The following is an 11,910-nucleotide window of genomic DNA, read 5'->3' as shown; positions in this document are numbered from 1 at the left end:
CGTCCAAGCAAAAAATATTTAAACTTAGTTACAGCGTACACTAAGGCTAGAGCTTCTTTGTCCAACTGAGAATAATTTAGCTCAGCAGCAGACAGCTTTTTACTTGCAAAGTAAACTGGTCTTGGACTACCATTCATTTCTTGAATTAACACACATCCTATTCCTACTGGTGAAGCATCTACTTCAACAATAACATCATGTTCACCATCAAAATTGGCTAGTAAATCAGAGTTGGCTAACTCTTCCTTAACAGTCATAAATGCTTTTGCTTCAACAGAAAACCACTTAAATTTTGCATTTTTCTTCAGTAAATCATACAGAGGTGCTAATACACTTGAAAAATTTCTTACAAACCTACAATAATAAGTTACTAGACCCAAAAATGATTGAACTTCACCTACTGACTTTGGTATAGGTGCATCTAAAATAGCAGCAAGTTTCCTTGGTGAAGGTTTTATGCCATCACCTGAAATGACATATCCTAAGTATTCTAAGGAATTGGTATTCAGAACAGTTTTCTTTTTGTTAATAGCAACATTATGTTTCTGAAATACCTTCAACACTTTATCTAATCTCATATCATGTTCCTCTTTAGTCTCTCCTCCGACTAATATGTCATCTAAGAAGGCAACTACTCCATCTATATTCATCAATAATTGGGATATCAATCTTTGGAAGATGGCAGGAGATGATGCAAGTCCAAAGGGTAATCTTTTATATTCAAACAGACCTTTATGAGTATTAATTACTAGCAATTCTTGACTCTCATCATCTACTGGCACCTGTAAGCATCTTTTAAATCAATCTTTGAGAATATCTTGCTTTTCCCAACAACAGCAAGGATTTCATCAACTTTAGGCAAAGGGTACTGGTCACATGAAATACTTTTGTTTAACTCCTTGAAATCTACACAGATACGCATTGACTTTTTGTCAGCTTTTAACACTGGTACAATTGGAGCTGCCCAAGTACTAGAATGTACTGGTTCAATGATATTGTTATCAACTAACTCTTCTAAAGCATCTTCTACCAATTTTCTGTAGTGGTAGGGCACAGGCCTTGCTTTTTTCCAACTAGGCACAGCACCGCTCTTTAGGTGTACCTTTGCTACAACACATGAAATTGGCAATCTAGAATCAACTGAAAAATTATCTAATTGTACCTTGGAATCCAAAACATTAACTCCTTCCTCTATACCTGTGAGTGCAATACCTATTTTAGGCATTAAATCTCTTCCACATAAGTTAGAGTTATTAGATTCAACTACATACAAACTTTGAATTACATTGTGACCATTATAAAATATATTTGCATAAACCTTACCCAAAACATGCAAATCATTATTACCATAAGCCTTCAAAATTTTATCACTAGGCTCCAAAGATAAATTTAATGTCTTAACCCAATGTAAGGTTAGGGTAGACACACTGGCACCGCAGTCAATTTCATACGGCACATTATGACCTTCAATATTAATATCAACCTTATTTCTCACTGGCAAAACCTTACCTACAACACTGTGTACAGGTTCATGAGAAATATCAACACTAACCACTTCTGGAAGGCTAGGTCGATCCACTAAATGTAACAATTGGTTATCATCACTACCAGTATCTCTCTCTTCCTGAGAAATTCCCTCAAAAACCATATTAGTTTTCTTTTTTCCAAACGTCTTCTTGTTGGTAAATTTTCCAAAAGATCCTTTCTGGGCACTTTGTGGCTTACCATGAGTCCCTGTGTGTTTACCAGACACAGACTTATCAAGACGGCACACTCGTTTGAGGTGTCCTCTCGTGTTACAAACTGAACAAGTCAGGTGCTTAAACCTACAGTTCTCACTTTTGTGTGGATACCCGCAATGCTTACAACTTTCTTTTTTCTGACTATTAACATATTCAGAACTAACCCCCACTTTCCTCACTTCAGTAATCGGGAGCTTTTCTCCAACAAAAGCTTTTTCCAAATTTAGAATTTTCTCTAAAATGTCCGTTGAGGACATAGTTTGTAAATCCAAATTCTCAGCAACTAAGTTCGGGAAATACACTTCAGTTTCTATTGCCATGAATAGTTGGTCTCTCACTCGAGCATCAAATAAGGTATCAAAACTACAATCCTTGGCTAGACTTTTCAAGTCAGCATACAAGTCTCTTAAACTTTCATCAGATTTTTTCTTTCTATTCTGAAATTTGATTAAACTCCGATGATAGCTCGGTTTTACCTTGTAATGTGCTTCTAAAAGCTTCTCTAAATCATTATAGGTTTTCACATGTGGCAAATCAGGTGAAGTCAGGGAGGCAAGCGTGCTATACGTATCACTTCCTAATGATACTAATAAAGAATTTTTCTTCTTGTTATCATCAGTGATTCCATTGTATGCAAAATGAGCTTGCAGCATACTAAGCCATATCTCCCATCTAATCTTATTGGGGTCAAAACAGTCAATCTTACCTGAGTTATTTGCCATTGTAAATCTACTTGCATTAAATCCTGTTTCCTTGTGAAACTAATGACTCGTAGCCTGCTAAACCAAGACTATTTTCGAATCCAGAGTGGCCAGGACGGTTCCGATGGAGTGAATAGGCGAGTATATCTTCATCCTTCGATTTCTCCACCATCAGTTGGAAAGGCAGCTATTTATGTCTTCTAAAACTTAAATCAGTCCTTTAGCACACAAATCCACAAATCCTCGTCGTCACTGTAGCAGTGTGTCGGTGAGGAAAGTTGAAAAACGGGGTCTTGCTTTTCTTGAGTTTATTAGCAAGCCATGTAAACAAACAAGCGACGTCTAGAACGTCTTCGTATCAATAACTTATCATAAACAAAAGATGTCTACATAGGATTCAATTAGATACACACGACTAAAGGTGCTGTATAGGATCTAAACCTATTACAAAGTATAAAACATATGAGAATCACATATATAAGGAATCTACAGCACCAGTATACAATTCCAAAGACTATGAAGGAAAGATAGGAAGACTCGGACCAAATACATATAAAAAGTGCGTGCGTTAAAAAGTTGCCAAACACTTCCATAATAGCGCCACCTATGAAGCGAACGGTAAAGCTCTAAGGCGGAATTTTCAAATTTTCATACGTCCATTACCCGTTTTAAGGAATATTTGTAAGAAATATTTTAGATATTATCATTATCCTAAATGTAGTACATATACTAATTCCAACACATATATGTTGAAAATGTATCAAAGCAAATATATGTATATTACTTTGGTATCCATGCTACATTCTTTTCAATTTTCAAATATGCATTTGCAATTGGTGCCTAATATATTTGAAATGGATTGCACGTATGACGCAGATGCATTTCTGTATGGCAGCTACATTCACATTAACTGCTGTTGTATAATAAGGACCAATAAAATGCAGAAGTGCATTCTTGCATATTTTTATTGCCAATATTTAAAAATTCATTACTGGGATATACCTATATATTTATATCTATCTATCTATCTTTATATATATAATGTTCTGGTTCTTTCAGAATTAGCAAGTGTCTTCCACTTCTCATAGTTTATCATATGCCTGCTCTTGTATTTACTTATGTATTTCTTACCCTTTTATTGTGTTATTTTATTTTATCTTTTTTATTTGCTAGTGAGTGTCCTCTATTTCTCATTTTTACCATATGCATTTATCACATAGGCTGGGGTAGGTTCTTTCAGCTTGAGGAAGTGAATGTCTCCTACCTCCCAAGGTTCATTCGATTTTTGCTTCCCTTTTTACATGGTTTTTGTTTAGGTTAGTATGACTTTGGCTGAGGTGGCTACTAGAATGCACCAAGTAATATATCCGAATGAAAAAGTGACTTCATAAACACATAATTCATTAGTTGAATTTATTCTTAATATATAAACATTGATAGGCTTTAAACAAATATGTTTTCTAAACATGTAAACAAATGCAACAATCTTAGGCAAATAAAAATTACAAAAACAAGTGCAAAATGACAATACAAAAAGTAAAGCTCAGATATAATGAGATGCAATACATTACAATACAGAGCATAGGTGGTTAAGAGAGCATCAACATTAGTTTATTGCATTACTTTTGAAAGAAAAAAGAAACATGCTTATTCGACATATTCAAACAGTTGTAAGCATTTAAATATTGTGCTTCTACTGAAACATGCAGTGAATTACAACAATAATAAACAGAACAAAGCGACTCATTTATACAAAACATGCAATGTAATAGAAGAAAGCAATACATTTTAAATAAAGAAATCACATTTACATTTGAAAAAACAAGACAAAACAAAAAGTAAACGCACAAAAAGCATTAGTAAAATAGATTCAAAATCAACATAAAAAATATGCATTCCTTTTAATAACAAAACAACACAAAAACGTGCACAAATACATGCAAATAAAGAAACACAAATAATACATAAAAAACGTACACATTTGATAAACAAATCAAAACCAAAAGAAATCATGCCTGACAAATAAAAGCATGCTTAACATTCATGCATAGTATGTGCATGTAACACTGCACATTATACATACCGTAATAGATGTCCCTACACTCATAATGTTGTATTTCTGAAATCATAAAATTATTTCTTAAATCCATACATATATGGAGCCATCACCATTAACAGTGATCAAAATATAATTTTCAAGTATGTGAAATTTTGACTAATTTCCTGTTTTTTTTTGGACATGAATATGTAGAAATACTACATTTTCTTTTCTTTACTTTCTGGTTTAAGAATTTTATATAATAATATAAGCGCATTTTAGCATATATACTTATAATATTGTCCATAACACCTTCACAAACATTAAGATTATGTACAGGAAAACTTTTGAGAATCTGCGTCAAATTCTGAAAAATATTATTTTCTACCAATAAATCTTTAATATTATCATTGAATAAAAACTCATAATTTTCTATTAATGATGTAAGACTGCTGCTAGGATAAACTAAAAAATTTTGCTTTTCCAAATCCTTATTTCTTAAGAAAATATTATTTTTATCAATACTAACATCATTCTTATCTCCATTTGATAATGAATGTTCACAAGAGCTACATTTATGAAATTTTAATAGTTTATAGCAAACATAGCCAGCAATATATGTTACAGCATTCATATTTATAATGCTATCCTTGTTTTCATTTATAGTAGCATCATCACTTTCCATAGGATTGAAGTTATTTATAAAATCGATTATTTCTGGAGTGATCGGATGAGCATCACCTACATCAGATAACTCTATTGATTCCTCTTCAAATGGATTAAAATTAGAGAAAAACGTCTTAAGTTCTGATGATGCTGTCTTCTTTTTGTAGGTCAATAATAGGTGATTCACTCTCACTTATGGTGTTTTGTGGATTAAAGTTATCAATATTTGAATCTACTAGAATATTCTGGAGTGAATCTTGAATTGTAGAATTATCCCTAGCAGGGGAATATACATCAGTTATATATTTATTCTCAAAATCACTGTTTGATAATTTCTTTTCCGCATCACAGATCTTCAGGTACTGTAGCATTGGGGTTTCGTCATCTAAACAATTGCCTTTTAGGGTGTGCTTCATCAGATGGTTACACATAACATTTTTGATCAAGTTATTAAGTTTAGGGGCAGTTGGGGTGTCACTATTACCCCCAGAATTTCTAAGTACACTGAAAAAAATTTCAAGGCAATCTTGGTTGATTCTGTTTGTTATCAAAAATTTAAAATTCCTCTCTTTACATCCTCCCACAAATTCATCAAACTTGAGATATTCAAAATCCACCCTTCTATACAAGGAATAGTCCTTGTTGAGCCCTTAAACTTAAAAGATTTTAACCATTCTGACATTTGTTTTAAAAATTCAATGTTATCATTGTTGTCAGCTATAGCACACTTTCTAGATTTATAATGAAATAAACTATTGCTGTTAAACACATCAAATAACTCATCTAGATTATTTATAAAAACTGCTGTATTTACAGCTTCTGGTGGTAAAGCACCTAAAACTGCATGAGTATTTATTCCAGCTGCTACAGTACGACTGAAGACCTGTGATGCTAAATTGACTCTCATCTTATCAAATCCAGAATTAAAAATATGAGAGTCTGTTAATTTTGGAGCTAATTTTAATAACATTTTTGAATCTTTCAAATAAAACTGTTCAATATATTTCCAGGAGACAAGTTTGTCCCCTACTTGTAGGTCATGTACTTTTAAATTGTTACGTACACTTTTCATAAGATGGGGAGTGTCATAAAAAAAAATAAACCTTTTCACCATTATGAAAAAAGAAAGGTGACTGGGGTGATATGGTAAGTTTACGACACAAGCTCCTATTGTTTGGATCTTGATCGCAAACAATGAATTTGGGTAACAATCCCACTTCCTTTAAATTTGCCACACAATCATGCACCATTTTATATAAAATATCTGCTTTTATTGATTTTGAAAACAAAAAATACCCTAAGACCTGCTTCCATTTAGAACAAAGACCTTTTGCCATAAAAACCATGGCATACTGAGCAAGTTCTTCTTTTCTGCCATACTGGCCAAGATCTTCATATCCTTCAATCAAGTCTTTTTTCATGTTAAAATGAAGACTGCTTTTGATTGATATTGCATCAAACACTATGCCACAGACTTTGTCTTTGTCTTCCATGGTTGCTGCTTTTTTATTTAGTAGTTTTAAAACAGCCTCATTCCAGCCTACGTTGAAATTGATTTGGGACACCCAATACCTAAGCATCCGAACTGAAGGCAATGTAAAGATACTGGCCAAAAAATTGTAAGCTCTAGCACTTTTGAAGCACAGTCCTAGTGCTAGGCATCGTTGTGTTAGTGAATATCTCCTGCCAAATTTTGAAACTCCGGATAACTTCAATTGGGTTTGAAAAAAGTCTAGTGCTGGTCCTTTGAGGTAATTTGAAACGTTTTTTATAATTGCAGAGGGTGGGGTGTACTGTTTGTGATTTTCTTTGCTTACCTTTTTTTCTCAATTTTCTTTAATAATCTACATATTTGCATTCTCTGTCTATGGATAACTGCAGATTGGTTTTTCTTTTTAGCAGGGAAGCTGCATGAAGACCCTGGAAAGTAAATGATTCCAGTAAACATCAATATAAAACAAGATTTTATGTAATGCTAAGCATAAGTTAGACATTACAAATTGTAAATGCTTGCTTGTAGAAGCAATACAAGTAAAAACCAATCCATACAATTTCCTTACTTTATACAATGTAAATATAGAGATTGAAAAAAATTATAAGTACCATAATTTATTCATTAATATGATTGCAATTAATATATCTTAAATAATTTACACAGTACTTATTGGTTTGTTCTTGTTATTGTAAATCAGTTAGACTGTCAGTTAATTAATTGATATAAAAAAAAACCTCAGTAAAAAATATATATACATATATCTATTAATATAATCTTCGTATTATGATGCACAGACAACATCTATACATTTTTAAATTGTACTGTGTTAATAACCATACATACCATTTAGAATTTCTTGAGGCTCAAAGGGTGGCACATCTTGTTCATTTGAATTTACTTCTGAAGCTGGATGCTCAAGATTTAATTCATCTGTAAAAATATTGATTACTTTTTCTGGTATCTCATTATGTATTGGTGGGTCAGTGCAAATTCAGCAATACTTTACAAAAGTCAGTAAAAATAAAAATAAATCTAATGATTAATAAAATCTCCATATTATGATGCACAGAAAACATCCATACAGTACATCTTTAAAATATATCGTGTCAATCCCATGTATACCATTTAGATTTTCATGAAGCTCAAAGGGTGGCACATGTTGTCCATTGGAATCTGCTCCTGAGGCTGGATGCTGAGGATTGGGTTCATCTGTAGAAATATTAATAACTTTTTCTAGCATCTCATGTTTTGGTAGGTCAATAGGAAATCACTAATATCAACATAACATGCACACACAAGGTATTACATACCATGAAATGACTGTATTGTTTCATGTGGCACAGAAGATATGATGGCTCTTAGATCCTCACTCTCTTTGTCTCTAAACTGAGCCGTAGTACCTATAAAAGCATAAGAGGAGATACAAATAAGATGATCACAGAATATAAGGAAAGTGTATTCTTGAATATATGGGAGCAACAGGGGTTATGAAAACTATAAATTAAATTATACCATGACATTATAAAATAACCACATATATTAGTAACAGAAATGAAAACTTGCCAAAATCTAAATCATGCACAGTTATATCTGGGTACACAAGTAGAAATTTTGATGCATCAGACTCCTCTTGGAGGTCTATATTTTTGACTCCTGAAACTGATTATGTTAATTAAAACATATATGAATAATAAACTGTATATAGTTTTCTTTTGTTTGTTTTTGATTTTGTTTTACAAATATTACACTTTGCTTAATATTTTCCACTCTTTACCAAATGATCTTATCAGCTATTGATTGACAGCTGGCATTTCAATGCCATTCATTACTGCAGCACTCACCTATATGAGAACAGTCTGGAATTGCTGGTGTACTGCAGTTGGAGCCTGAAATATGTTTTATAATGAGCAACTATTAAATTAATAACTAGCCCAATTTTTATTTCATTTCTTCTGGGCTAAACCTTTATATTATAATTACAACATAAGCAACAATTTAATGAGCCTCTATATATTAAACTCTCATTTAACTTAAACAATAAAGTATATAATGTGAAAATTATGACACCTTAGGAAATTCAAAGACAATACAATAATTACTATAGTAATATATGAATAAGTAATCATATATGTGTCAATTAATAAAAACACACACATATATATATAAATATATATATATACATATATGAATATATATATATATGGGTACATACACTGTTAATCTTATGTAATAGAATATATTGATCAAAAGAGTTCAGTGTTACACTATCCAGTGTTTCCAATTGCTTAATGTAATGCTATTTTCACTTTCAAAATTATTGATATATGTAAACATTATTTATAAAAAAGTAAATGTTACTGAAAAGACCACACTCCAGTCATCTGAGATGAAATCCCAATATTAAACTATTTTATCTGGAAACCTGGAGTTTTAGGGAGACGCAGAAAGGCCAGAGCTAGGTGTAGCCCGAGGATGTGATTGACGGAAGGCAAGCAAGCTCCCTAATACCCCCAAAACATACTGTATCCACCTCGTACTCAAGGCAAGAGCGAAGGCCAAAATACTTGATATATCATCTGAATTTGTTTTTTAATCTGTAGTTTCTGTAAGAATGTAAATTTTAGTCCTCTTTTTATTAGTGTACTAATATTTTTCTTCCTCAATGCAGCCATCCCAGTACCTTTCAACAACTTATAAAAATTATGATAGGACATACCCTCTAGATTTTGATCTGGACATCCGTTGTGACAGAGCCTGTTGGAATTTGCATCCAAATAATTCTTTCTTGAGAAATGCCTACTGCATACCCGGTAGCTTCTGTTTAGTTGTTCTGGTGTCTATCCATTGATCTGGATAACGTTGATTGCTATTTTCCATTTGAAGCATCTGTTTTAATATACAAAATGAACATATTAAATGTTGGGGAGAGTTGCCATTTACCCTGGTAAGATTAAAGATCATTAAATCATGAGGTAGTTCTTTACCACAGGATGATGATCGCATTTTGAAATGGTCTTTGCTAAATACATGAAATGCTCGTTTCTAAATAATGGAAGCCGTGGCAACAACTGTAAATTTTCATTTTCATTCAAAATACAAGTTAAAGCTTCTAGAATCATTTCTAGGTAACATGTGCCATGGGTAACAAGGCCTGAACGCGAACTTAATTTAGTTTACCATATTTACACTAATTAAATTAATAAAGGAAGATTTTAGATTTAATGAATATTCTTACTGTTCCTGATCCTTAGGGAACCTATGAAATATCAAATCGGGGTCAGTTTCTTTTCTTTTCATGCAAATAATGCATGCATGTGACTTGTTCACTAGAGCTGCCATGCTTACATTGACTTCATACACACTGAAAATGTCAAATTTGCCGGCTGTCAAAAATGTAAACAAACAGACGACAGACCAGTAACGCCATCTCTACTCTGGACGGTTTCGTGTGTGTTCGTTTATGCGTTACTGAAACTCAGTTGCCAATTACTAAATTAACAGGCGCAATTTAAATCTTCCTATCTTTCCTTTATAGTCTTTGGTTCAAACACTAGATCATCCAGCTATCAATAATTTCTGAACATCCTAATTGATAACAATGCAATTCGGGCATCAGGAATATTTATAATTTCATACAACACTACATCACTTACCCTCAGAAGCATGATAAAGTCACTTTTCTGTTTAGTGTCGTTGTAATAAACCAGTATATACCTAGGAGACTGCTTTGATACAAGAAACATCAAGAAACCTATTCAAAAGCAACGCCATTGTTCTTTTTTTTTTGTAAGTCGTTGAAAGTTAATTAAAAACCGAAATTTGGGCGAGTCAGTGATTGATTCATTGAAGTGATGATGATGATGATCGAATTGGATGCACGCTTGGGACGTATGGGATGCAAGTGGCGTGTTTGGGTGAGAAACAAGGATATACTGTATAAACTATTTCATAAACTATTTCATCATATATTTTCATCATATATTTTCATCATATATTCATATATTTTCATCATATATTTTCATCATTTCAACATATGACATATCTCATCCCCCTATTTTTTTTAAAGCCTGAGGGCCAATGCATTGTGCTCCCCACACTTATCTAGACGAAACTTATCAGTATTGCGACGATAATCCGTGAGTGCTTGTTGAGTTTATTACGATGTAATATTGTGTACAATGTATATATATATGTATATATATATATATATATATATATATATATATATATATATATATATATATATATATATATATATATATATATATATATATATATATATATATATATATATGGGATGCAAGTGGCGTGTTTGGGTGAGAAACAAGAATATACTGTATAAACTATTTCATCATATATTTTCATCATATATTTTCATCATATATTCATATATTTTCATCATATATTTTCATCATTTCAACATATGACATATGTCATCCCCCTATTTTTTTTTTTTTAAGCCTGAGGGCCAATGCATTTTGCTCCCCACACTTATCTAGACGAAACTTATCAGTATTGGGACGATAATCCGTGAGTGCTTGTTAAGTTTATTACGATGTAATATTGTGTACAATGTATATATAATATATATATATATATATGTATATATATACATATGTATATATATGTATATATACATATATGTATATGTATATATATATATGTATATATATATGTATGTATGCATATGTATATATATAATATATATATATATATATATATATATATATATATCAGCGGCCCAAGGCTGGCATTTTTTTTTCTATTGATTTATTTATTAATTTTATCTATTTATTTTTATTTATTTATATATTTATTTTATTATTTTTATTTATCTATTTATTTTAATTAACCCTGCTTAAGGGGGGCCACCCCGGTGAATTTTTCACGAATATTTTTAAAATTTCACTTTTCACTTTTATCGGCTCAAGATGTCAGTCCTACCCGAAACTATCACTTGGTGAAGTTTTTTTCTGAAAAATAATTTTTTTTGCCCCCTCAGATGCCATTTTTAAATGACCCGGGGTGTTGCGTCATAGCCTGACGCGTGTGCTAGAAAATGAGGTATCATTCAATGCTTATAACTATGTAGAACTATCATTAAAATAATTTTTTCTTTATATAAATTTCGACAAATGGCATCTCTTCCCCACATGCGTGTGGTAAATCCTAGCTACTCACGTCCAGTACATACGGAGACATTACAGATAACGCAATGCTACGTTCCTGTAATATTTCTTTTATATTCGTCTTGCAAGATGACTTACA

At 32.0% G+C, this 11,910-nt stretch overlaps 1 protein-coding gene across 8 annotated transcripts; it reads right to left on the bottom strand.

Annotated features, from left to right (window-relative positions):
• Positions 1–646: 646 nt before the first annotated feature.
• LOC143032441 (uncharacterized) lies at positions 647–10,415 on the bottom strand. Of its 8 annotated transcripts, none has more exons than XM_076197231.1 (7): positions 10,296–10,415; positions 9,359–9,528; positions 8,484–8,528; positions 7,953–8,301; positions 7,765–7,851; positions 7,486–7,572; positions 647–4,562 (listed from the first exon to the last, which is right to left on the bottom strand). In XM_076197231.1, exon 7 carries the CDS (start codon positions 2,462–2,464, stop codon positions 773–775), a length of 1,692 nt encoding a protein of 563 aa, XP_076053346.1. In that variant the 5' UTR covers positions 2,465–4,562; positions 7,486–7,572; positions 7,765–7,851; positions 7,953–8,301; positions 8,484–8,528; positions 9,359–9,528; positions 10,296–10,415; the 3' UTR covers positions 647–772. The 8 variants fall into 8 exon arrangements, with proteins under 8 accessions (XP_076053346.1, XP_076053348.1, XP_076053343.1 ...); XM_076197233.1 differs by having other exon boundaries at positions 7,953–8,042; XM_076197228.1 differs by having other exon boundaries at positions 7,765–8,301.
• Positions 10,416–11,910: the final 1,495 nt, after the last annotated feature.

This window comes from Oratosquilla oratoria, chromosome 13 (assembly GCF_046742065.1).
Source record: "Oratosquilla oratoria isolate Oo_2021 chromosome 13, ASM4674206v1, whole genome shotgun sequence".
NCBI lineage: Eukaryota > Metazoa > Arthropoda > Malacostraca > Stomatopoda > Squillidae > Oratosquilla > Oratosquilla oratoria.
Note: the sequence above shows the minus strand (reverse complement) of the source record. Positions and strands in the feature narration are given on the sequence as shown.

Coding starts and splice junctions, on each gene's coding strand:
- LOC143032441 (XM_076197226.1), bottom strand. CDS start 2,464: ATGGCAAATAACTCAGGTAAGATTGACTGTTTTGACCCCAATAAGATT.